The 27,543-nt window shown below is 40.4% G+C and overlaps 2 protein-coding genes across 3 annotated transcripts in view; one reads left to right on the top strand and one right to left on the bottom strand.

Annotated features, from left to right (window-relative positions):
- SLC25A40 (solute carrier family 25 member 40) overlaps positions 1 to 23,179 on the bottom strand; it is a 32,275-nt gene extending 9,096 nt beyond the window's left edge. Inside the window, exons 1-9 of the mRNA XM_070767005.1 lie at positions 23,035 to 23,179; positions 21,355 to 21,472; positions 21,081 to 21,140; positions 19,312 to 19,418; positions 15,498 to 15,565; positions 12,799 to 12,920; positions 7,759 to 7,932; positions 4,600 to 4,709; positions 356 to 437 (exon numbers count right to left, since the gene is read on the bottom strand). Coding sequence (XP_070623106.1) covers positions 356 to 437; positions 4,600 to 4,709; positions 7,759 to 7,932; positions 12,799 to 12,920; positions 15,498 to 15,565; positions 19,312 to 19,418; positions 21,081 to 21,140; positions 21,355 to 21,451 — 820 coding nt within the window. The 5' untranslated portion in view covers positions 21,452 to 21,472; positions 23,035 to 23,179. The remainder of the gene's footprint in view (positions 1 to 355; positions 438 to 4,599; positions 4,710 to 7,758; positions 7,933 to 12,798; positions 12,921 to 15,497; positions 15,566 to 19,311; positions 19,419 to 21,080; positions 21,141 to 21,354; positions 21,473 to 23,034) is intronic.
- The window catches only part of DBF4 (DBF4-CDC7 kinase regulatory subunit), a 28,735-nt gene continuing 24,214 nt past the window's right edge, over positions 23,023 to 27,543 (top strand). The window contains exons 1-3 of one of the 2 annotated variants that reach the window (XM_070767004.1): positions 23,023 to 23,041; positions 23,649 to 23,747; positions 25,507 to 25,682. In XM_070767004.1, coding sequence (XP_070623105.1) covers positions 23,702 to 23,747; positions 25,507 to 25,682 — 222 coding nt within the window. In that variant the 5' untranslated portion in view covers positions 23,023 to 23,041; positions 23,649 to 23,701. Of the gene's footprint in view, positions 23,351 to 23,648; positions 23,748 to 25,506; positions 25,683 to 27,543 lie in introns of both variants that reach the window. The other variant, XM_070767003.1, reaches the window with a different exon arrangement.

The following is a 27,543-nucleotide window of genomic DNA, read 5'->3' as shown; positions in this document are numbered from 1 at the left end:
GTAAATTCTGTACAGTAATATTTGTAATAATATCATTGTGTTTTCTATCCTATAGCTCGATGTTATAAACAAGAAATTTTTTTAATAATATGACATCAGGTTTTTAAGAATGTGTTCAAATGTATAAGGTAATTTAATATTTTCTGAATATTCTTTTTTTCCTTAGAGGCAATACCACTGTCTGTACCATTCTGCAGATTCCAAGTAGTCTAAGATTGAACATATTCAATTCTTGATATTATAAACACATCAATAATAAAAGCCTGAAACCCTAAATAGGGTGTTGTGTATACTAAAATACAAACACATTATAGAACTAGAATACTTTTGAATCCTTTTTTAAAAAAAAACTTACAATCTGTACTATCAAGTTCCCAAAGCTCAGTCTGTCTGTGTGTTTTTATTACATCAAATGGTAAAGTTAATGTAGCTGCAATCTGCAAGGAAAAATACTTGTAAATGATAAATGGCCAAAATGTAAGAACTGTAAATGTACAGAACTTTCAGTACTGGAATTTAAATGTTTACCAGAATTAACATGATATTATTAAAATATGCATTTCTATTTTTAAAATTTTATTAAGAAGTATAAATGAAGAGAATGATACAAACCACAAAAAAAATAGAAACAGAATAAAAATAACATATAGAAATAGCATATATGAAAAAGAAACTACAGTATATCCTTTTTGAGTTCTATGATTTTATGTATCAGAACATAGCAAAAATTATCCATTCCTTTGTAGTTCTTAAAAGTAGATAAATGCAACTTTAGATAAACAACACACAACGTATTATATAAAGCCAAAATAGAGAAGCCATATGTGAAAAATTATGTACACCTTATGATTCAATAGCTTGTAGAACCAGCTTTATCAGCAATAACTTGAAGCAATCATTTTCTGCTTAACCTATCAGTTTCTCACACCCTTGTGGAAGAATTATCACTCACTGCTCTTTACAACACTGTTTCAGTTCTGTGAACATTTGTTTATCCACAGCTCTCTTAAGGTTCCACCACAGTATTTCCATTGGATTTAGGTCTGGACTTTGAATCTTTTTTCCTCCCCAGCCATTCTATTATAGATTTGCCGATGTGCTTGGGATCATTGCCCTGTTGCATGTCCCAATGTCGGCCTAGTTTTAGCTGTCAGACAGATGGCCTCAGCTTTGACTCTAGAATACTTTGATATACAATAGAGTTAATGGTTGATTCAATGACTGCAAGATACCCAGGATCCTGCAAAACAAGTAAAAATAATTGCTCCTGCATCCCAATGCTTGAGAGTTGGTATGAGATGTTTTTGCTGATAAGCTGGGTTGTGTTTTTTACCAAACATGATGCTTTGAGTTATGATCAAACATCTCCACTTTGGTCTCATCATCTGCTGAAATACACTATTCCAGAAGTCTTGTTATTTATTCAGATGCAACTTTGCAAATATAAGCTGTGCGGCCATATTCCTTTTTAGAGACAAGAGGCATTCTTTTGGCAACCCTTCTAAACAAACATTACTTGTACAGTCTTTTTTTAATTGTACTGTGATAATTTGTTAACATTTAATATGCTTACTGGAAAGACAATTGCAATAAAGTATCAAATATTGATTTTATTCTAAAACAGCTTATTCCTATTGATAAAATCTAGATTGAATAAAACGTGAAAATTTTAGTAAGTTGTATTTATTCATTAAAACAAAAAAAGTTACTACTCGTATTGTAGCAGTTTCAACTATATAACAACTTTAAAAAAGAAACATAAAAAAATCAAAAGCCTAATTTAAAAGAACACTTTATTTAAAAAACAATATAAATAAGCCACATTTTTGTAATATCTGTTTTGTGCAAATATTTACAAAGAATAGTAATAATAATTATTAATAATAATTTATTAGATTTGTATGCCGCCCTTCTCCGAGGACTCGAAGTAATGAGGTTCTTATAATATAATAATAATGTAATAACCCATTTATTTATTTATTTATTTATTTGTTTGTTTGTTTATTTATTATTAATTAGACTTTTTTGCCACCCCTCTCCGAGGATTCGGGGAGGCTTACAACATATAACAGAATAATATATAACGTCCTAAATCCAATTGATTTAAATTTATAATCTAAAAAACTGAGAAAACCATAAAAAGACAATTATTCCCATTCAATAGCTAGTTATTTTTATAACCTTTCATTAAATTAAACCACATTATTTGACTAATTAAGGACAGCTGGGCAGATATTAGTTTTGTCAGAATGATCAGTTTAGCTAATCAAAAATATATTACACATATAGTAGTTTAACTTCAGCAAAACATTTAATAAATCTACCATTAAATTTTGATAAACAAGATGGCAAATTGTGAACTTGATAATGTTACTGTTAGTTGGATGCCAAATATTATTATTATTATTATTATTATTATTATTATTATTATTTATTAGATTTGAATGCCGCCCCTCTCCGTAGACTCGGGGCGGCATATAATATATTGAATAATCATATTGCATGTGTACATGTCAAATTTGAAAATTTCTTTGCTCAGTCTTAGACCTTGCACTTTCAACAGATGAATACATGACTTGGATCAGGAGTTAGAAAAAGTTATGATGAGAAATATAGTCAACAAGAAGATGTTGTGTTTTCCACATATAAAAATTCTGGAAGGATCAAAATTCTTCTTAGCATGGGGTGGGAGAAATGGTGTTGTGTAGCAGCACATGGAAAAGTATCTGTCTTTTAGTGGAGGGCAGGTTCAACATGAATTGCAAAAAGGAATCAAAAACTAAGTACAGTGATCCCTCGATTTTCGTGGGTTCAAACTTTGCGAAACGGCTATACCACGGTTTTTCAAAAAATATTAATTAAAAAATACTCCACGGTTTTTTTTCTATACCACGGTTTTTCCCACCCGATGACGTCATACGTCATCACCAAGAGTTACTTCTCTCTCTCTTTCTCTTTCTTTCCTGTCATTCTCTGCTTCAATCATTTTCTCATTTCTCTTTTTTTCTCCCCTTTTTTCTATCATTTCTCTCTCTCTCTCTACCTTCCACTCTCCCCCCTCTTGCTCTCTCTCTCTTTCTCCCTCTCTCTCTCCCTCTCTGTGAGAATGCCTGCCCTCTCCTGCAGCCCCCTCGCTGATAGCTGGGACGAAAGCGCTCTCAGCTAAGGGACTGTGAGAGGGGCGGGGCGGGCATTCTCAAAGCGCTCAGAGCGGCTAGCAGCCGAATGAGGAGGATGAGAAGCCGTAGCCGCCAGCGCTGCTGCAGGAGGACCTGTGTCCCAAGAAAGCCAGTGAGGGGCGAATCGGGCGGGGCGGGGGGTAGCGGCGAGGGGGCCGGAGGTGCTGGGGGGGTGGGGCAGCCGACATTCAAAACAATCTTTGTTGGCCTCCGCACTTTTGTCGCTCCCCGCCCCCAACTTCAAGCCCGGCTCCTTGCGCTGCCTTGAAAAAGGGTGCGTGGGGGTAGTTTTTGGCTGTCCATAGCCAAAAATTGTGTTTTTACTTCCGCACCGCTACTTCGCGGAAATTCGACTTTCGCGGGCGGTCTTGGAACGCAACCCCCGCAAAAATCGAGGGAACACTGTAAATGCAATTCTACTTTACATTAACAGACATACAATATTAAATAAATCAAGTGAAGCCATTCTTCAGTTATATTTAGTATTGATCAGGTGACTCCTAGAATACTGGACAACACACTTATGGAAAAACATTTACAATCTGAAAGACAATCAGGATGGTAAAGAGTCTTGAAAATTTCCCCCCCAAAATGACCGAAAACACTAGGTATGTTTAGCCTAGGATAGAAAAGACTACAAAATGGCATGATAACTGACTTCCTAAGAAAAAAAATCCTAAATTTTTTTTCAGTGACATTCCATTAATTTTCTTATTCTATTTATGCATAGAATCTTCTGGTTATAATTATGTGCCATCAAATCAATATTGAAGTGAAGCAATGGGGAAGTCAGATTCAGTTAACAAATCTATCGTATGGATAGACTTCCTCCAACATGAACTGTTCCCAATCTCGTCCTTAGACTTCCAATTATATATCCATTGTATTTGTAATAAGAGTCTTTCCATCTTACTGAGGCTTGTCATCATCTTATTTTTTTCTTTCACCTTTCCCAGTATTATAGGTACCTTAAGAGAGATAGACCTTAGCATTTATCCAAATCATAATTTGTGCATGGTGGCTTGCATTTTAAGTGAAGTTTAATCTATATTTTATGGAGTGGTCTATTTTATGTTTTGTCTGTTTTCTTGGCTAGCCATGATATTTTGAGGAGTTTTCTCTAGCACCGAAAGTATAAATCTTCACCTTCTGCTTCCCTTGATTGAGCATCTGATTTATCACCTAGTTGCATGCCCAAAGCAGATGAGTTCCTTCTTACTAATCAATATTTCAAAGAAGTAAATATTTTAAAACTTCATCTCATTTTATCACATGTATTTTTAAATTTATTATTTTGTTCAATCAACACCATTAATTTCAAATAAGACTAAAATGACCAAATATTTCACAAACTTATGAGTGTTTAATGTTATGCCTATATTTTCTTATATGAATGAATAGCAACAGAGATTTGACTTACAGAACCGGCTGCTGCTCCTGATGAGAAGATGATAAAAAATGTTGGCTCATGCAAACCCGATTTTTTGCAGAGGGTCATCTTGAAATATTCATAATTGTACCAGTATAGTGCTATGGGATCAAATAATAAAACATTACAATTTTGAAATTGCAATTGATTGGTTGCTTATGTGCTAAGAAATTGTTTTAGAAATTTGAAGTGCAACAGAAACTTTTTAAATGCTTGCATGAAGCTTTGTCCTGGCAGCGGCCATCTCTAACCTGGCTACATTTACAAAGGGCCTGGCAGCCTTATCAGCAATGATGGTCAGCTGGGGGCAGCAGGAATGGTATAATACTGGCAAAGGTGATAGTGGTAGGAGAGATACAGTACGTGCTAATGGGCAGTTAAGTGCACTTGCAATGTAAATGTGGGCAGGCTGTCAAGTCTGTGAATTTTGACCATGTGGCTGCAGGGATGCTTCAATATTCATAACTTCAATAACTAAGCATAAGTACTATTCATTCAATGCCATCATACCTTCAAATGGTTACCAAGCAAATGGTTATACCAGTACCATATCAGATATAATCAAATAGATCAAATCATTACACATTCACGAAGAGAAATATGTTGCATCTTGACATACGTTATCAGTCTGTCTATCCTTCTGTCTGTCTAATATCTTTTATCCATTAAGAAAGCTATCATTGGTTGCCTATTTGAGCAGGCATCATGGTGAGTTAGTGGTTAGAATGCAGTCTTGCAGGCTAATTCTGTATTCCACTGCAAAGAATTTGATCCTGAACGACTCAAGGCTAACTTGGTCTTTCATCTTGTTATGATTCAGGTTGTCAAAGACAGGCAGGCCTCTAGGGAGTCCTTTATTGCTCTAAGTCAGTGTTTCTCAATTATTTTCTGTTACGCTCCCCCCCCCCCCCAGGAAAAAGTAAGCATTTTGCACACATCCCCAACTCTCCGATCTGGACCCCACTAGAATTTTAGTGTGAATATTTATTATATTATTTATTATAAGCTCCAAGCAAACTATTAGCTGGGGAAGGCTGCACCACCCACTTACCTGGGAGCAAGTTCCACAGAATTCAGTAGAACTTGTTTTCAGTTAGGAGAATCAATTGAAAGGGACCCTACATATTCCCTGGGGTCACACCCCAGTATTTGAGAAGCATTGTGTCTAAGTAAATATTCCAACAAATGGCCCTCCAATGGCCGGTAAGGTTCTACCCCATGCTACCCTGAAGGCAGCCACCTTCAGACCCCCAAACAATAGCCTGTATATAACAATGAAAGTCAACATGAAGGTAAGAATGCAGCTATTAGCATGAAGGTAAGAAGGCAGAATGCAGCTGCGAGAGCAATCATGGGCTTCCCCAGGTATGCCCATGTTACACCAACACTCCGCAGTCTGCATTGGTTGCCGATCAGTTTCTGGTCACAATTCAAAGTGTTGGTTATGACCTATAAAGCCCTTCATGGCATTGGACCAGATTATCTCCGGGACCGCCTTCTGCCGCACGAATCCCAGCGACCGGTTAGGTCCCTTAGAGTTGGCCTTCTCCAGGTCCCGTCAACGAAACAATGTCGTCTGGTGGGACCCAGGGGAAGAGCTGCTCTGTGGCGGCCCCAACTCTCTGGAATCAACTCCCCATGGAGATTAGGATTGCCCCCACCCTCCTTGCCTTTCGTAAACTCCTTAAAACCCAAGTCTGTCGTCAGGCATGGGGAAATTGATTCCCCTGGGCCGTTTCCGTTTTATGTATGGTTTGTATGAGACGTATGATTGTTTTTTACATTAAGGGGTTTTATACTGTTTTAATTATTGGGTTTGTACTGTTTTTATTGTTGTGAGCCGCCCCAAGTCTTTGGAGAGGGGAAGCATACAAATCTAATTAATAATAATAATAATAATAATAATAATAATAATAATAATAAAGGGCGGAAGGTAAAATGAGTACCCAGATTGCTGGGGGCAATATTCTGATTCTAAACTGTTAGAGAGGAGCATGCTAAGCAGTGTATCAGTCTAAGTGCTATTGCTACCGTGTTTCCCCGAAAGTAAGACAGTGTCTTACTTTCTTTTTATCCCCAAAAGCCCCACTATGTCTTACTTTCGGGGTATGTCTTATATTGGAAAAAACGGTGTGCGCTGGAGTCAGAAAAAGACATAGACAGATGGGGAGGGATCCGGTCGGCCGGCGAGGCCCGAAGTGCGCTGCCAGCTGGGAAGGAAGGAAGGAGGGAGGCGGCCCCCGCCCCTGCTGCTTTCCCCGCCGCGCCGCTCCCAAGCGCCTTCCTCGCCCTCGCCGTCTTCTCGCTCTCCAGGTCCAGCTAGATGAGAGGGAGGCGGCAATACCCCCGTGTTTCCCCGAAAGTAAGACGTATGTCTTACTTTCGGGGTACGGCTTATATTAGCCGACCCCCCTGAAACCCCCGATACGTCTTACAATCGGGGGTGTCTTACTATCGGGGAAACAGGGTATTTATGATTTACCTAATTGGGTTGGGGATGAAGTTTCTTTGAAGCATGAACATCAATACAAATAAGGTTCAGATAACTATGCTAACACATAAAACAGTTTATTTAATTTTAATTTTGGTTGAATATAATGTGTGAATGTAACCTGCTGTGATTTATGTAATAAAGCATAGTTAGAAAACCACACTTAAGATGATGTGTGAATCCAATTACAAACAGTAGCATAAAAAGTTTTTACACCTGAGTATTATTTTAATTCCAGATAATTTCAAATAATAATAGAAATATTAGCATCTGTCAATGTCCAGTACTTTGTGAACTACTGAAAAGTTTAACTCTTCTTTGTTTTAATAATGGTTAGGGATAGCTATGGCTGTAGTACTGAATTCTGTCAAACACTAAAGGGCAAGATAATTTGGTTAATTTCTGAAGAAAAAAATGCTGGTATAAAGCCTAAATCACCATCTAAAACATTATCAAAATAGAGTTGTATTCTATTAACTGAGGTAAGTAAACTTGAAAGATGACTTGTGTACTTATGATAAGTATATATTTTATACTTGTAAATCACAACTAAATATTTAAAACTTATATTTTGTGAACCAGAATTTTCAGTAGAAGAGAGAGCTTGTAGGAGCCAGCACACATAAAAATATATACGATATTTCAGAAAGCAGTCATACCTGAGAATGGCACATCTCTAAGGATAGTGGGACCCCATCCTTTCCAGAGTGAAAGCCAGCCATCTTGAGTCACACCTGTACTGATGCGATCAAGCACTTGTGTGTAAGTCAATCGTCCAGACTGTATTCTTGTTCTAATCATTTCAATTGGACTTATTACAGTAGCAGAACATACTAAATTGAGACAGAAAGAAACAAAGTGCTCAACATTTACAAACTTTTTTTCTGCAAGGTATTTGCTTCGCCTATCTACTATTTTTATACATTACCCATTTTACTACACAATAAGCGTGTGGATAGCTATTGATTTAATACTATAATTCATCCCAGAATTGTTAAGTATCATATACATTTAATAAATTATTAATTCAATTTTCATGTAAACAACTCAAGATTCTCACATTGTTATTGTACAGATTGATTCTAAATTCAGTGAGTGCTTCATTAACCCAGATTTATTGTGATGAGAATGAAATGTAGTTGGCGCTGTTCCTCCCAAGGCTCGCCATTTGCTGTGGTATCTTCATGTCCCTGACCTGGAAATCTGCCATTTTCTGCTTAACAAGCCATATGTCTTAGACTTACATTGTCACTTGGGACTTCTGAAATATTGCCACTAAGCCATATGACAATATCTGCATCACTTTGGGATAGCAATCCTGTTTCAACTGCCCTTGTAACACAAGGAATACTTTAATTTTATCAGCAGATAAAATTAAAAGGCTAGCTCCCTCGCTTGAAAACTTTGTGAATTGAGCCTAAGTAGCTAACTACTATATTTAAGATTTCAATTAGTAAGAAATCATAGTCAAAGGAACAGTGTCATACAGGGTTTTTTTTTTTCTAAGTACAGTGTTCCCTCGATTTTCATGGGGGATGCGTTCTGAGACTGCCCGCGAAAGTCGAATTTCCGCGAAGTAGAGATGCGGAAGTAAATACACTATTTTGGGCTATGGACAGTATCACAAGCCTTCCCTTAACACTTTAACCCCCTAAATTACCATTTCCCATTCCCTTAACAACCATTTACTCACCATTATTACTGGTACTCATCATTGAATAAGACACTTAGTGATACTAATATTTATAAACATAACTATTTATTAACAATAATTATTTTTTTGTTATTTATTTGCAAAAATTATTAGTTTGGCGATGATGTATGATGTCATCGGGCAGGAAATATAGAAAAACCCGTTAAGTATTTTTTAATTAATATTTTTTGAAAAACCGTGGTATAGGCTATTCGCGAAGTTCAAACCCGCAAAAATCGAAGGAACACTGTATCTTTTATTTTTAATTTTATAGATAATTCTATATTCCTCTTGCAATTTGTCCTCATTTTACTTTGCATGATGGGCTGCACCTGGTACCCTACTCATCAGATTTATAGCCCCAAAGTCAGCGAATGGCTATGAGGCTTCTCTTCACCTCCTTGATTACTAAGCTTCAGATTACTGCATCTCCTTTATAGAGCTATCGTAGCAGAATCTTAGGAAGATGAAAATAAAGATTCTTCATTCCATGGGGATCCTTAACAACTCTGTTCAATCATCATTTGCTTATAGGCTCCAACATGGATTACATACAGAGTCTGTTCCAAAAGTAATGCAATTGAATTTCCCGCGCCGCTCCTATTGGTCGGAGTGGGATCAAAGCACTTGGAGTAGGTGGGGGGACACTAAGCTTTGCCGCGAAACCGGTCTCAGTGCTCTCCAAGCTGTGGAAGCAGCAGGACATCAGTTATTGTAAACAACTGCGCACCGACAGTGTCACGAAAAAAACGGAATCCACGATCAAGCAATGTAATGCATTACGTTTTGTGCTAAACTGAAAAATCTCTCGAGGAGACTAACAAAATGATTCATGAGGCTTACAGGGACTCTGCTCTGTCCTACTCACAAGTTTCGAGTATCAAGATGATTAAAAGCCTTTAAGGAGGGTTGGGAAGAGGTTCACGACGAACAACGCTCTGGGCGGCCATCAACCAGCAAACCCGACAACAATGTGGCTCGTGTTCGACAATTGTTGGACTCTGACCGTCGATTGAGTATCAAGATGGTTGCCAATGAACTGAACTTGTCGTCTACTGCTGTGTTTCGCATTGTTACTGAAGATTTAGTGATGAGGAAAGTGTGCGCCAAGCTCGTGCCCAAGGTGTTGTCAGACGACCAAAAGACCAACCAAGCAGAAATTTCAAGTGAACTTTTGCAATGTATAGAAATTGAACCTGATTATTTGGACAACGTCATCACTGGTGATGAAACCTGGGTTTTTGAATACGACCCAGAAACAAAATGCCAAAGTTATGAGTGGCACACCGATCACTCCCCAAAGCCTGAAAAGGCAAGAATGAGCAAATCAAGAGTGAAAACAATGTTCACTGTCTTTTTCGACAGTAAAGGAGTGGTCCATAATGTTCTGCCTGACTGGCTCAGGCAATGCGTAATAGTCCAAGGAAAAGAAATCAAACACACACGTGCTCTGCTAATCAGCAAACTTGTATTAAATAAACAAAAAAGGGTTACTCAAAACAGTTCTTAGTGTCCAAAAACAATGATAGTACAAGGCTTACTTCAGCCGCATACAAAAACACAGGAAAAAACAAACAAAGACAACCTGGAATGAGCAAAGATGTTTCAGCAGTCCGTTTGAATCTTTGAAGCAAACAGCAAGTCACAGAGTTTTCACCTCCCACTTGTCTGAAAAAGCTGGGTTGAAAACTCCAACGGCACGGAACAGAAACTTCAGAGCAGGAACCACAAATAACACAGATAAACAGCCACAGTTTGCCTTGGGCCTCTGTTCCCTTTTATACCTTTAGCCCTCATTAAGGAAACCACACCCAGCCCTCAGTATAAGAACCACACCCAGCCCAGGTGCTACTATGATGACTTGTAATACTCCTTCAGTCGATCCCTTCTCTGCATAGCTCTTCTGCTGCGCAGATCAATATATTGATCTGCAGAAGAATCCAGAGACGAAAGACTGTCTGAGGGACTGTATGCCAAATCCCCTGGGCTGTCTGCTGAATCCTGCGTACCAGTGGCCTCGTCCTCCTGGCTGTCTGCCACGTCTTCCTGGCTGGCTGCCACATCTTCCTGGCTGTCAGCAAGGCTTTCGCATTCAGTGTGTGCCGCGTCTCTCCCATCTGTGGGAGCAACGGCTGGCCCAGGCCCAAACATAACACATAAGGAGTTTGTTCCTCAAGGACAGATAGTTAACACTGCCTACTACGTGCTGGAAAGACTCCGAAAATGGGTCATCAGGATGAGAAAAGACATCTCCGCTACCTGGCAACTCCATCACGACAATGCGCCTTGCTACAACGTACTATGAGTCCGTGAGTTCCTGACCAAACACCAGGTGCCAATGCTGCCTCACCCTCCCTATAGTCCTGAAGTCGCACCAGCAGACTTTTTTTGTTCCCTCGGATTAAGGCAGCCCTGAAAGGAACCCATTTTTCATCTGTAGAAGAGATCCAATCAGCCATGACAAAGACCTTGTGAGAGGTCCCCAAAGACGCCTTCCAGGGCATATACCGATCATGGCAGAATCACTGGAAAAAATGTGTAGAGACCCAAGGACAGTACTTTGAAGAATTTTAAGTATTTGTGCAAATCTGTTCAATAAATTACTTTTTTTTAAAATGTGCATTACTTTTGTAACACACTCTGTATAGTCCTGGGAGACATTTTATATCACATACGAGTCAGGTATAATTGTAAATAACTTAGTAGAGTTAGTATTAATTTTGCTCTAGACAGCACAGCAAACAATTACGGTATCCCTAATTAATTGTTAAGGAAAACTTTAGTCATTATCAAAATATCTCATTTCCATAAAAATATCGCTTTTGGTCACCTTACACTCCTCCACATATTGCAGGATCCAGACAGATAAAATTCTATTGGCACTGGGCTTGTCTTCAACCCGCACGGAAGCCCATAGGCCAGCTCCTGAGGAATGCTTCAAATGAGTTGTAGAACACACACTTCACATTTGGGAAGCCCTTGTTCTTCCGTTGGAAGTGCTATTTTTCAAAATGCAACCTGCAGAATATGAATTACACCTTCAGGAAGTCCTTATCCCTCAACTTCCTTTATTGAATGGAGTCTTCAGCCTCCAGCCTCCAGTGAGAAGTGGAGGCAAGCTCCAGACCAAAAGAGCCTATGTGCCTGGATTGTGGAGGGAGGTATAACGCAGTGGAATGTAAGGTGGCCAAAGGAGCAGAAATGGGGGAGGGAAGAGTTGAAGGAGAGACAGTTATGCAGGAGAAAAACAGGAGGTTCCCAGCTTTACAAACAAAAATTCGACTAAATTGTAGGGTTATCTGATCTTTTCCTTAATGACTATTTTAGTGATGGAAATTCCAGTCTGAATTAGAATTGTAACCTAGGACTACAAATAAATGAAAATCCCTCCTTCAAATAAAGTTTATGACAGCTATTGTGGGAAACTGAAATGCATATTTGAGAGACTTTCTTCCCAATTATATATGAAATGTGCTTTAAACAAGAAAATGCCTGAATTAGTAAATACAATTCATAATTGGTATGTTGCAATGACAACTGTATAATTTGACTGTACAATGGAAACTGGTCTTTTAAAAAGAGCTATCAATATTCTATCGCCTGCTAGTTAATAATGCTCTAGGCTGGCAGTCCCCAATCATAATGCCGTGGACAGCCATGCAAGCAAGCAAAAGCCTATTTATCCATGCACAGGATCCCGGCAGTCGTCAAAATCACACCTCTGTTCTGTGATAAAATCATCCTCCATGGAACTGGTCACTTTAGGCCATGAAATAGGACAAATTTTGCATATATGCTATGTTTAGCTTTTACATTACCATGATCATCATTAAGACTTAAGTTTAATCAGTGTTCGGTTAGACAAGGCAAAGAAAGAGGAATTCAGAATAGAAGGATGAACCATTCGTACTATAGGTATTTCCTAACTGAGTCATAATGGTTAATTTTTAATATAAGTTTTGTTACAGTAAACTGTTAACTATAAACTATAAATTAGTAAACTCACATCTGGCTACGGCTCCTGCAATAAGTGGAATGTAGTCATTATCTCCTAATTTATAAATGAGGGCATCACGTAGATGATCATAGCTGGTAAAATAAATTACTGTAGTTGGAACTGAAACTGCTCTAAAATTGAAATATAACTTAATTAGTTTCTTAATCATTTCAGTTTTACTCAAATAATTGTCAAACTTCTAGCTAAAATATAAGCATTTTAAAGTTGGTCTTTGGCCATAGTTCACAGAACAAGACACATGTTATATTGCACGTCAGGATACTAACACTCACATACAGATCATAGGACCTTCAGGGATATTTCCTGTGCTGAGTAAAATATTTAGACATGCTGTTTTCTCTTTAACAATTTATATAAACATGTTAGAGAACAGTTTCCATCTACTGAGTTAGTAAACACTTTAAAGCAAAGAAGTCTAAAGGCCAACAGCTTTGGTTTCTTTATTAATATGTGCCCCACAATACAGTATGGAAAACAAACGATGGTATAATTATTATCAACTCTGGAGAGGAAGTACGGTAAGCAAAACACAGGAATGACTGTATGCTTTATTACCCAGTATAGGAGAATCATGTACATTAATGATAGAGATTAATATATACATAATGAAAAAGTAATAAACGGTAAGAAAAGCAAATTCCATGCTTAGAATGATTAGGAAGAGAATCGAAAATAAGTCGGTAAGTGTTGTAATGCCTCTGTACAAATCAATGGTGAGACCACACTGTACTGTGTACAGTTCTGGTCATTGCATCTCAAGAAGGATATAATGGAACTGGAAAAGGTGCAAAAAAAGGCAACAAGAATGATCAAGGGAATGGAGCATCTCCCTTATGAAACCAGGTTGCAACGCCTTGGTCTCTTCAGCCTTGAACGACGGCGTTTAAGGGGTGACTTGATTGATGTGTATAAAATCATGCATGGGATAGAAAAGGTGGATAGAGAAGAATTCTTTTCTCTATCACACAATATTAGGACAAGGGGGCACTCCCTAAAGCTCATAGGTAAGAAAGTGAGGACAAATCAAGGGAAATATATCTTCACTCAGAGGGTCGTTGGTTTATGGAATTCACTTCCAGAAGAGGTCGTGATAGCTTCAAGGCAGGATTAGACAGATTCATGGATGCCAAGTGTATCGGAATAAAATATATCAATGAAAGAATAGAGAAAGGGTATAGGAATAGAAGAAAAGATATATGAGATATAGGAGAGACAATAGGACAGGGGACGGAAGGCACACTAGTGCACTTAAGCATGCCCCTTACTGACCTCTTAGGAATCTGGAGAGGTCAATTGTGGATAGTCTAAGGGTAAAATGTTGGGGGTTAGGGGATGACACCACGTAGTCCAGTAATGAGTTCCACGCCTCGACAACTTGATTACTAAAGTCGTATTTTTTACAGTCACGTTTGGAATGGTTAATATTAAGTTTGAATCTGTTGCGTGCTCTTTTGTTGTTGTGGTTGAAGCTGAAGTAGTCATTGACAGGCAGGACGTTGCAACATATGATCTTGTGGGCAATATTTAGATCATGTTTAAGACGTCATAGTTCTAAGCTTTCTAGACCCAGGATTGTAAGTCTAGTTTCGTAGAGTATTCTGTTTCGAGTGGAAAGCTCTTCTGGTGAAGTATCTTTGGACATTTTCGAGGGTGTTAATAACTGAGATGCGGTAGGAGTTCCAAACCGATGAGCTGTATTTGAGGATGGGTCTAGCGAAAGTTTTGTAAGCTCTGGTAACATAGTATATATACCGTGTTTCCCCGAAAGTAAGACAGTGTCTTACTTTCTTTTTACCCCCAAAAGCCCCGCTACGTCTTACTTTGAGGGTATGTCTTACATTGGAAAAAAATTGAAAGGGTCGCGTTCCCGAAGGCATCTCCCCAGAGTCCAGAAGGGCAGCCGCGGGACAGGAGCCTCGTGAGCCCTTTTCCAAGTTCAACCTCAGGGCTCCAAGCGGCGTGCACGCGTGGAGCCACAGACGCGTGTCGGGGAAGCGTGTGTCTGGAGGGGAGGAGCCGCTCTGCGCAGTTGGGCAGCCCCACCTGCCTGCCGGAAAGGAGGCGGGCGAAGGAGGGCGCAGCTCCGGCCGCTCGCCTCGGAGCTGGTCGGCCTCGCTGGCCGCTTGCAGCCGAGCCTCGGCAGGACTCGGTTGCTGGGACGAGCGCCTTCGCTGCAAGCCGCCGCCCGCTCGGCTCGCTTCGGACCAGCGCCGTCCTTCGCTTTGCCAAGCCGGGGAAGAGGCGGTCATCGGGCTCCCCCCCGGCAATACCCCCGTGTTTCCCCGAAAGTAAGACATATGTCTTACTTTCGGGGTACGGCTTATATTAGCCGACCCCCCTGAAACCCCCGATACGTCTTACAATCGGGGGTGTCTTACTATTGGGGAAACAGGGTAGTAACATATAAAAAATTGCACCAATTAATATAGCCCAAGACATGTACATAATTTGCTTAATTAGAATACACATTCCTATGTAACTTAGCTTTGTATCTTAAGGCAACTGTTGGCAGTAATAGAAAAGACATTAATTAAATTACTTTTCAATTATTTTGTTATTAATTTTGCTGTCAATCTTAAACAGCATTGACAGTTTCATAACTCATTTTAACTATTTATTTTATTCAGGTTTGATTTTAATGTGACAGATTAGTCAAAGGAATAAAAAATAAAAAAAATTATACTTACAGTGAGGGTGGTAATCCACTCCACAGTGCTTTCACACCCTCTCTTTGAACAATTTTTGCAAAACCATCCTAAAAGGAGGAAAAATAGTGATACGATAGGCTGTATATTTCTTGAACTATTTTCCAAATACTATGTATTTAATAGTTTAATTCTTTTAAAAAAACTGGAATACTGTGGGTGTGTGGTATCTTTGTCTGAGCACTTCCAAACTCAACTATCCACACCCACCGAAACACATTTAATTCTGTGTCATTTGAAAATAGACCTGGGCATTCTAGGGCTTAGAGGCAATGTCTGCCCCTTTGGTTGATCTGAGGAATGCTAATCTGAAGTATGAAGAATTTATCTTTAAACATATTACACCTAGAAAAATGTTACTTTATATAAAATATATATTTTATTTAAATTTATATATATGAAAACCATCACGGACCCACTGTTAGACACTGTGCAATTTGCATACTGAGCAAATAGATCGACAGATGATGCTGTTGATGACTCTGCACTACATCCTACAACATCTTGAATCTCCAAAGAGCTATGCAAGGGTCCTCTTTGTAGACTTTGTAGACTTTCATTCAACATTCTTCTAACTAAACTAAATCAGCTTGCGGTACCTGAACACAACTTATAACTGGATCACAAGTTTCCTAACAAACATGAAGCAGCAGGTGAATCTAGGCAAAATCACATTAGATACCACAATTAGCATAACCCCTACCCCACCCCAAGGCTGTGTACTCTCATTACTTCTCTTCTATCTATATACCAATGACTGCACCTCAAACAATCCAAACTACTGAAGTTTGCAGATGATACAATAGTGATTGGTCTCATTCGAAACAATGGTAATACCATATAGAGACAAGAGGTTGAACAACTAGCCTCATGGTGCAACAGGAACAATCTGGAATTGAACACACTCAAAACCATAGAAATGGGGGTAGACTTTAGGAGAAACCCTCCCATCCTACCATCTCTTTCTTACAATACTAGACAATAAAGTATCAACAGTAGAGACCTTCAAATTTCTAGGTTCTATTATATCTCAAGGCCTAAAATGGTCACCTAACATAAAAAAAGTCATCAAAAAAGCACAACAAAGAATGTTCTTTCTGCTCCAACTTAGGAAGCTCAAACTGCCCAAGGAGCTGCTGATACAGTTCTACAGAGGAATCATTGAGTCTGTCATCTGCACCTCTATAACTGCCTGGTTTGGTTCTGCAACCCAACAAGACCGACACAGACTTCAGAGGATAATCAGAACTGCAGAAAAAACAATTGGTGCCAACCTGCCTTCTGTTGAGGACCTGTATACTGCACGAGTCAAAAAGAGGGTGGGGAAAATGTTTACTGACCCCTCGCAATCTGGACATAAACTGTTTCAACTCCTAACCTCAAAACGTCGCTATTGAGAACCGCACACCAAGAAACTAAACACAAGAACATTTTTTTTAAAACACCATCACTCTGCTAAACAAATAATTAACTCAATACTGTCAAATTATTTACTAAGTCTGCACTATTATTATAATTCCTATCACCAATCTTCTCCCACTTATCACTGTATGACTGTAACTTGTTGCTTGTATCCTTAAGATTTTTATTAATATTGATTGTTTCTTGATTGTTTATTTGACCCCTAGGACAATCATTAAGTGTTGTACCCTTTGATTCTTGACAAATGTATATTTTCTTTTATGCATATGCACAAAAGACAAATGCCTTGACAAATGCCAATCATACTTAACCAATTAAAAATTATATTCTATTCTATTCTGTATATATTTTTAAAGTAAAAATAATCAAACTTCATTCCTTTTCAAATCAAGAAACATTCCTATCAAATCATGCAAAATTGAACTAAAAAGATGTAATAAACTAGTGCCCTTAAAGTTTTGGGCATCAGGGATCACTTCATAGGAATGAGTTTCTTTGCAGACCAGAGGGGGCATGGTTTTGCCTGCTGCCTGCATCTTGCAAATGAGGCTTTGCTTGTTTGCACAACCCGGTTTTTGGCACGCCATTGACCAGTGCCAGTGCATGGACCAGGGATTGGAAACCCCTATAATAAACCACAATGAGCTGTGATGTATTATAGGGGTCTCCAATCCCTGGCCTGCTTTTTACGAAGATCAGAAGCTTTTATTTGAATGGAATTGTGAATTTCAAGGGCACAAAAAGGACATCAGTAATCTATGTACTAAGAACACTTTATAACTATATTTACATTTAATTGCCCATTCAGCTTTCTTGCACATTTTTGAAGTGGATTGCCAAGGCTTTTTTTCCTAAAGCTGAGACAAAGTGATTGCCTGCGAGGACACCCAGCTATTTCCTTGCCTAAGATATGATTATAACATACCAAGCAGGGTGAAATTCAGCCTTTTCCCCTACCTGTGGGTGTGGCTTGGTGGGCTGGTCAGGTGACTGACTGGGTGTGCTTGCTATGACATTGAGTTGGACACACCCACTCAATCACATAATCCCCCACCAAGCCAAACCCACCAAGCCACCATTCTTCCCTTTCTTTTCCTCCCTCTCCATCTCTTTCTATTTTCTCCTTCCTCCCTCTTTCTCTTTTTCTTCCCTCCCCCTCCCTTTTTCTTCCCCTCTCCCCCCTTCCTCACTTTCTCTCCCTCCCCACCTTCGTTCTTTCTCTTTCCCTCCCTCCCCCCCCTCTCTTTCTCTTCCACCTTCCCCTCTTTCTCCCCTGTGGAGATCACCTCAGCCTAGCTCTGTCCTGTTTGTGGGACTAAAAAGCAACAGCGTTCCTCCTTTGTCGCACTGCATTTGCTGTTGCTGTCTTGATCAGCAGCACAGTGAAATTTAGTTTCCCAATAGGGGAGACAGGGTACCCTCCTCCTCCTGGAACCCATGATGACACAGAGCCAAAATGTGACACTGCAGTGTCTTGGCTCCCTCTCACCTCTTGGATGGCTTTTCCGGCAGAGCTTCCTGTGTTGGGATTCACCACCTCCCGGCCAGGATGTAGCACAGTGAAATTTAGCCTGTTCCCAATGGGACAAAGCAATTGGGAAAGGATTGTTTGAGGGGCTGAGGAGGAGGAACGGAGGCTTCTCGGTTCACTCTTGCCTCCCAGGTGGCTTTTCCATCCCTGTGTTGGGATGCCCACATCCTTCCATCTCTCTATTTCCTCCTGTCTCTCTCTCGTGGGGGCTGGGGAAAGGAATCCTGAACTGATGCTGGAGGGAGGGAATCTGACATCTGTCCGGAGGCTGATGAGCCCAGGAGCAGCATGTCCGCAAAGGCCAGATGAATGTTCGGTGGAGAACAGAGTTGAAAGCAGGTTAGGAATGGGTGAGGGTGAGTGGTCAACAAGGGACAATTTAGACTGGCTCAGTGAACCAATTCAAATTGTTCCTACCACCTTGCCCAAGCCAGACCAAGGTGATCGAATTTCACCCCTGATACAAGACATCATAAACTGACCAACTACTATGTGGATTTATGTTTGCACAACATGATAGGATTCAACATTCAACATGACATCATTGGATTTGGTATTATGTACTGTACTGTTTTTTTATTATTGTTGTGAGCCGCCCCGAGTTTGCGGAGAGGGGCGGCATATAAATCCAATAAACCTAACCTAGATTGTCATATGAACATACTATATCTCAATTATTATATAATGTGAACGCAATTGGCAAATTTAATTTTAAATTATCATAATGCAATGAAGTGTATTTCTTTTGAGCTTAAAATACTACGAAACTATTTCAGAGTAGAAATTGGTCAGACAAGAGTTAGAATTTAATACTAGTGGAAATTAATATGAAGTTTTTCTTACAAACATGCCAGTAAAACGGGCAGATGTCTTATTCCAGGTTTTGCCAGTTCCATTTTCATAAAGATAAATGTGATCAGTCAAGCCATCAGAATCCAAAAAGGACTTTCCTGATAAAGAAGTAAAGAAGAAATCTTTTCTCCTAAGTTTTACAAAGAGTTTAATGAAACACAACTTAAACTGGACGATTATATACTTATCTACTGTATTTTTTGATGTATAAGACTGACCTTCCCCATCCCCAAAAGATGCTGAAAATTTGGGTGCATCTTATACTCCAAATGTAGATTTCCCACCCCAGCCCTAGCAAGAGGCTTGCAGGTTTGTTTCCATTGCTATTACCTCTGGAAAAAGTTTTTTTCAGCCCTAATGAGGTGCTAATGATTTTCCCGGCTTGCAGGATTTTTTTCACTGCTACTCCGAATAAGTTTTTTTCCCCCCAGGCCCAAGTCTTTGCAGACTTGTTTTCATTGCTATTGCCTCCGAGGGAAGGTTCCCCCCACCCCCAGCCCTAACCAGGAGATAAAATAATGTGCTGAAGCTGACCAAACTAAGGATGCTAGCCAGATGAATATCGGGTAGCTAAGACCCCCCCCCCCTATTTTTCTCCCCCCAAACTAAGGTGTGTCTTATAGTCAGGTGTCTTATTTTTTGGAGTACAGTGATCCCTCGATTTTCGCGGGTTCAAACTTCGCGAAACAGCTATACCACGGTTTTTCAAAAAATAATAATTGAAAAATACTCCATGGTTTTTTTTCTATACCACGGTTTTTCCCACCCGATGATGTCATATGTCATCATCAAGAGTCACTTCTCTCTTTCTCTTTCTTTCCTGTCATTCTCTGCAATCATTTTCTCATTTCTCTTTTTTCTCCCTTTTTCTATAATTTTTCTCTCTCTCTACCTTCCACTCTCCCCCCTCTTGCTCTCTCTCTCTTTCTCCCTCTCTCTCTCCCTCTCTGTGAGAACGCCTGCCCCCACCTCTCCTGCAGCCCCCTCGCTGATAGCTGGGACGAAAGCGCTCTCAGCTAAGGGACTGTGAGAGGGGCGAGGCAGGCATTCTCAAAGCGCTCAGAGCGGCTACCGGCCGAATGAGGAGGATGAGAAGCCGTAGCCGCCAGCGCTGCTGCAGGAGGACCCGTGTCCCAAGAAAGCCGGTGAGAGGGGTGGATCGGGCGTGCGGGCGGTAGCGGCGAGGGGGCCGGCGGCGCTGGGGGGGCGGGGGCAGCCGACATTCAAAGCAATCTTTGCTGGCCTCCGTACTTTCGTCGCTACCTGCCCTAATTTCAAGCCCGGCTCCTTGCGCTGCCTTGAAAAAGGGTGCGTGGGGGTAGTTTTTGGCTGTCCATAGCCAAAAATGGTGTTTTTACTTCCGCACCGCTACTTCGCGGAAAATCGACTTTCGCGGGAGGTCTTGGAACGTAACCCCCGCGAAAATCGAGGGAACACTGTATATATAAAGTTCGTATAATATCCTTAATGTTACACAGGAGTGTCATACAATGGTGTAATCATTATATCATGTATTTATTTTATATAATTAAAAAAGATTTCTTAACAATTTCTAAAGAAAACATCAAATGATATTTTTATATCATAAACCAGGATCAAATAAAATGTACGTTCACCTTACAAATGATCAGCAAGCGCAAATAACATTTCTAACATGAACTTAAAGAATAATTTCAATTTCATAAATGTGAACATTTGAGAAGACATTATCAAATTTTATCTCCCATCAACACTGCAAATACATAAAGATATGGGTTTACCTTTCAGGGCTGGATTGCTTTGGGCTTGTAGTCGAACTTTGACAACATCTAGAGGTGTCACTAAGACAATCAAACAAACAATATTAAAATGTTAATAAATTGTTAATCGGTTAAAAATAGAATCAGTTAAGTAACTTGAACTAAGTAAAGAAAAACTTAAGCTCTGCTTTCTGGAGTGAAGAGTTTAATTTCATCTGAGAACAAAGATAGGATCATTCTAATAAATGAAAGCAGACTTCGGGAAATTTAAATGATTCTTAATATTTGGTCTTACCCAAAATGGATGTTAGAATAGCACCACAACAGGAAGTGATAATTTGCTGAAAAGTTGTGATTCCATAGGATATATTTCCTTTGTCTTCACAACTCATTTTTCTTGGGGAGGGGGGAACCTGTAAAAATAATGAAACCTTAGGGCACAGATCTGTTACAGGGAAACATTTCCAGAATCCAGTTAGAATTTGCTTCAGTGCAGGTTAGGATATAATTCCAAAAGCAATTTTAAAAAAAAACAACCAAAACTTTTTTTTTTCTTTGAATCACAGATTCTCTCATCACTTATGGATTATTTGAGATACTGCTGACTCTGTAAAACATAGGAACTGCCAAGAAAAAGGATACCTTATATATTATTTCTACTAATTGGATTGGCTCAAAACAGCACATGGTCCAAAGTGTACAATCCTTAACAAGTTGGTTTCAAAGCAGTCAAGCTAGTCCTTGGTTTACCATGAAATCTTTTGAATGCCCTTAAGTGATCACCTCACTCAGTCTTATCTACAGAAATTCTGCAGGCTAATCCTTTTATCAGTGGAATGGAGGGCAGAATAAAAATCTTCCAAATGAAGATTTGAGATCAGAGCTTGGTTGTCTTCTTGCAAACCATTCACTACATAAATTGGGTAATAACACCATCTTCGGGACCGCCTCCTGCCGCACGAATCCCAGCGACCGGTTAGGTCCCACAGAGTTGGCCTTCTCCGGGTCCCGTCGACTAAACAATGTCGTCTGGCGGGACCCAGGGGAAGAGCCTTCTCTGTGGGGGCCCCGACCCTCTGGAACCAGCTCCCCCCTGAGATTAGGATTGCCCCCACCCTCCCTGCCTTTCGTAAACTCCTTAAGACCCACCTTTGTCGTCAGGCATGGGGGAACTAAAACACCTCCCCCTTGCCCATGTTGTTTTGTTGATTGATTGACTGTGTGCCTGTTTTTTATATATACTGTTTTTATGAGATTATTAATTTTAAATTGTAACTAGATGGGTGGGCATTGGATTTGGTATTATGTACTGTACTGTTTTTTATTATTGTGAGCCGCCCCGAGTTTGCGGAGAGGGGCGGCATATAAATCCAATAAACCTAACCTAAACCTGACCCATCAGAGCTTGTAAGAAATGGAATTTACTGTTTATATTTTAATGACTTGCCCTGTTAGTGTTGGTAGGAGAGGTCTTGGAGACTGGTTAAGCTGTTTGTCCAGCAGTTCCTTGATTGGGGCATTGTTCACTTCTTAATGTTGCTTTGATGTTAACCTTAGAGTTAATCTATGCTCACTTGGGTGTTGATTGCTGGTGGGGAGATATTTTGTTTCAATCCTGAGCTACAAATATGCTCTTTTATTAGTACCTTCTGAGGTGGTCTCTCTCTTCAAGTATGATATCAGTTGCTATGTCCCTTATCTTGCATGGAATTCACCCGGGGTCTTTTAACATAACAAAAGCTAATGCCAATTCGATCAACGCCTCATTCTCCATACCTCTTGAATATCATCTCTTCCCTCCTCCCCACTTTTAAAAAGGGCACCATGCCCTCTTAACATCTGGGACTTCTACCGAGGCCGCCAGAAGAGGAGCACCCATTTCTCAGAAGCTCTCAACCACATCTTTAGGAGAGAACCGCTCCTTTAATGATAAGATCGGCACATTTCTCCGATCCTGGCTTCAAGAGTCATTTACCGAAAAGGTGAGAGGGAAGGGAGAGAGTGGCGGCGAAAAACCTTCCTCCCCTAGCGTCACGGAAGAAGGAGAAGAAGAATAAGAAAGGGACGCCTTTACTCTGTCAGCACTGCGAAAGGCACCTCCTTGTTGCGTGGCACCGCCTTTTCCCTCGTTCAGCCCAATCGGGGAGGCGAAGCCAGCGTCGGCAGTGTCTGGTAGGCCCGGCTGAGCCAAGGCGGGAAAGCGCGGCTGGCAAAAAACCCGCGATGGCCGACCGGCGCAGGAAACCCTGAGCAGCGGCCGTGCCGGGCCCCATGGGATCCTCTGAGTTGGGGTGAGCCGAGAGCTGGGGATCGGTTCGAGCGGCGGGAATGTACATTTCAAACACCAACCGTCCCTTCGGGGTGGGGTGGAGTGAACGGGGCCGGGCAGCGGCGAGGCGACGGGTACGGGGGGGGGGGGGGGAGATTGCAAATTCCGCTTCATGAATGGAGGGAGGGAGGCAGAAACCTTGGGAGGAAGGAGTGAGCTGCAGGAAACGCAACCAGAATTCGCTCCTCAGCTTTAATTTAAAAAAAAAAATAGAAAGAATTTTGGGGCATTTTAATTGTTCTGCGCTCTTTTCTTTGTAGATTGTAACCGTCGCAGGCAGATGAGGGTGCAGAAAATGTGATTTCCCAGCAAAATGAAACCGGGTGGTTTAAAAAGCGGCAGTAAAGAACAATTACCCTGTAAGTTCTTCGTTTTGCCTTCTGTGTGGTGCAGCGGCGATCGTGGCTAAAGACGGGGTTTGTTGTTTTGCCCTCCGAAAAGGACAGAAAACCTTTTTGGGGTGGGTGGGTTGGGGAAATAGCAAACGTTTCTAGTTTTTGGTATTTCGGATGTCCTGTTGAATTTACACTTCCACCCAAGCTTATTCTGTGCACCATTAATTGATTTATAGTACACGTTGATTACTGTGTCAAAAAGAGCTACTGTTTTCTCGTTTAAAAATATTATATGCTTTGAAATACAAAAGTAAGTATTTGATATGTAGGCAGTAGAACCATAATGAAATTGGATCGCCCTGTAATTTATTTAAATTTGTTTATTTTTATTTATTTATTTATCTATCTATTTATTTATTGGATTTGTATGCCACCCCTCTCCGTAGACTCAGGGCGGCTAACAACAGTGATAAAAAACAGCATGTAACAATCCAATACTAAAACAACTAAAAAAAACCTTATTATACTGTAAAACCAAACATACATAGAAACATACCATGCGTAAATTGTAAAGGCCTAGGGGGAAAGAATATCTCAGTTCCCCCATGCCTGACGGCAGAGGTGGGTTTTAAGAAGCTTACTAAAGGCGAGGAGGGTGGGGGCAATTCTAATATCTGGGGAGAGTTGGTTCCAAAGGGCCGGGGCCGCCACAGAGAAGTCTCTTCCCCTGGGTCTTGCCAGACAGCATTGCTTTTATACTCCAAATATATATGTTTCTGAGGTTTTTTTCAGCTGTAACGAGGCATTAATGATCTTCCTGCTCTTACTGGCTTGCAGGCTTTTTTTTCATTGCTAATAGCTCAGAATAATGTTTTTTCCAGTCCTAATGAGGTGCTTTCTGCCTTGTAGTCTTTTTCATTGCTATTTCCTCTGAAGAATGTTTTTTCCAGCTCTAGCGAGGTGCTAATGCATTTTCCTGGCTCTTACCAGCTTGCAGGCTTTTTTTTATTGCTACTCCCTCCGAATATTTTTTTAAACCCTAATCAGAGAGTAAAATAATGTGCCGAAGCTGACCAGACTAAAGACGGTAGCCTGCTAGGCAGATTTTTTTCCTGCCCCAAAACTAAGGTGTGTCTTATAATTCAGTGCTTCTTATATTCTGAAAAATATGGTATATTGGCTAGTGATTTTGATTACTGTATAAAGTTTTTCCCCTCACATGTCCTTAACATGATGTTTGTGGGCATGTCTCTTTCTGGGTTAGTAGGGTTAGTTTTTGTGTAGATGTTGGCTGTGTGGTACATTTTGGTTTGGCTAATGTGTGTCAGAATATAGTTTTTACTTTAGTCATTGTGGAGAAAGATGTGTGTTCTAGCCCTTCTGAAAAGAGCTATGGCACACAAAAGAAGCTGCTTCCAGACTGTCTTCAGCCAACCTTTTTCCAGTCTATATTGTCCAAATTTACCATGAACAATTAGATGATCCTCCAAAACATATTTGTGAGAAGTGATAGAGGTAGAAGAAGACTGTTGGGGGCAATATGCTAACTCTAAATGGTGTAGAAAGGACTATAAAGCACTTTGAAGCATATAAGTCTAAGTGCTATTGTTATTTCTATATTATTTATAACTCGACATAGTAAACATACCTAATATTCCTTCCTAGTTTTTTAGTTCCTCAAATATCAAGGCTGAAATACCTATACAAATTTTTCAACAATCCTCTTTTGCTTCAAAACATGATTTAAGGGTTAAATAGATAAGTTTCTTTACTTTGATTGCAGGTGATATGCAAGAAAGAAGAGAAAGAAGCAACCCACCCCTGAAATGTGTAAAGAAAGATACTACAAAGCATGATAAACCAAAATACAAACCACTTATTGGGAAAGTGTTCTATCTTGATATTCCATCTAACACCCTCTCTGATAAAATTGCAAAAGATCTTAAGGAATTAGGAGGGGTAAGTCAATATGTATGTTTTGTTTTAAGATAGAAAAGGAATAATGCAGATTCAGTTTGAGTATGTTATACTCTTACTAAGACTGAATTCCTAAGCATTTTTCTCTCTTTACAACCTGCCTTTCAGATATATTTAATGCTACGTGGTTAGGGATTTTTAAAATTTTTTAAAAATTGCCATTTCTCCCAAATTCTCCATAAAATTATTATACAGCTCAGGGCAGTTGAGACTTCCTGGCACAATAGGCTTTGTGTTGCATTGCTAGAACCTCTTGGTGCAGTCCTCTACAATACTGTGGCTTTGCACCATACTAGTGGGCAATAATTTTCGTGCTATGCTGCTGGGGCTTTCGGACGGGGGTGTGGGGGGGTATAGCTATGTACCATGATATGGCTCAGAGACTTCTTACAGCCCAAGAGTCATAGCATACCAATATTCTGTCTGGGTCACTCCAGAAGCCAATACCAACCCAAAAAGAGAATCCAGACACACTGGTAAAAGGCAAAGGCAGTTTTATAAAATTCAAGAAAAACACAGGTAACAGAAAATGTCCTTACAAACAGGAAAATGCTGTATCTTCAGATATATCCACGAAGGCAAAAGTCCATGCAGCAATACAGAATTCTTGCTGCCAAGCCGAGGCTGTAGATAGCAGACGTACACCTCCCACGGGTCTTCCAAAGCTGCTGGGCCACAAGCCAGGAACAGAGACGCCGAGAAACAAGACAGGATAACGCAACTCCAAACTAACAACACTCCACATGGCTTCAAGGGCTTGCCTGCCTTTTAAACCCTGCTAAGGAGGACCACACCCAAACCCAGCTGTTCCTAATTCAGTGCTGATAATACTTCTTTACTTGCTCCTTTCTTTGATCTGACCGTCTCTGTCGCATGTCAATGACGGCTTGAGCTTCATCACCTAATGACTCCAAACTACTGGCTGGGGAGAGGCCCCCCCCCGCCGCGGGCTCTCATGCTATTCTCCTTCATCCCATTTCTGATTTTCCTCTCCCCCGTCCGACTGTTCAGCCCCCTCCTCTTCGCTGTCATCCTCCTCCGGGCATGGAGCCAGCAGAGACAGCTGGTCCCTGAGCAGCCTCAGGCTGAACCACAACAACCAAGAGCCCCCAAGTAGTGGCATGGCAGATAGCTGCTGAGCAACACAGTTTTTGCTCTGCTTGCTTCTTTGTAAAATAGATTTTTTTTGGAGGGGAGGGAGGTCAGAGATGTAATGGAGATCAGTAGAAGGAGTTGAAGAGGAAGAATTCCCTTATCTTATCAGGTTAGGGAGGAATCAAACCTGGAATGGCTTCGATTGGGATAGGTACTTAATGACTCATGATTCATAATTAATGGCAACAACAGAATGTATATGTGATGTTGTTCTTTACCACTCCATTGCTTAGTGATGGAAAGTCCTAGTCATAGTTTCAGTCAAATATCCAGGACTACCGGCATGTTATAAATACATTTATGGTATTATATTAACTATCCCAACCTATATTTCATGATCTACAACAGCGGTGCCAAACTTGATTTCATTGAGGGCAGTATCAAGGTTGTGGTTGACCTCGGAAGGGATGTGAGGGCAGGGAGCGACATGGCCAGTTCAACGTCACTCATATCAGGGGTGCCTGTGGTAGCTCAAGACCTCTGCCAGTGAAAATTGGTCCCGAACCCCGGTTTTTTTTATTTAACTGCTGCTTTCAACTCTGCCAGTGAAAAGAGCTTTGTTTTCATTGGCAGAGGTACCGCAGGCTTATCCTTCGCTGTTTTCAGGGCGGCCCCATGTGTCATATCTAAGCACCCTGATCTGGCCCCCAGGCCTTGAGTTTGACACTCCTGATCTACATTGATTTTT

Source organism: Erythrolamprus reginae, chromosome Z, assembly GCF_031021105.1.
Source record: "Erythrolamprus reginae isolate rEryReg1 chromosome Z, rEryReg1.hap1, whole genome shotgun sequence".
Taxonomy (NCBI): domain Eukaryota; kingdom Metazoa; phylum Chordata; class Lepidosauria; order Squamata; family Dipsadidae; genus Erythrolamprus; species Erythrolamprus reginae.
This window is presented reverse-complemented; position numbering and strand designations above follow the sequence as displayed.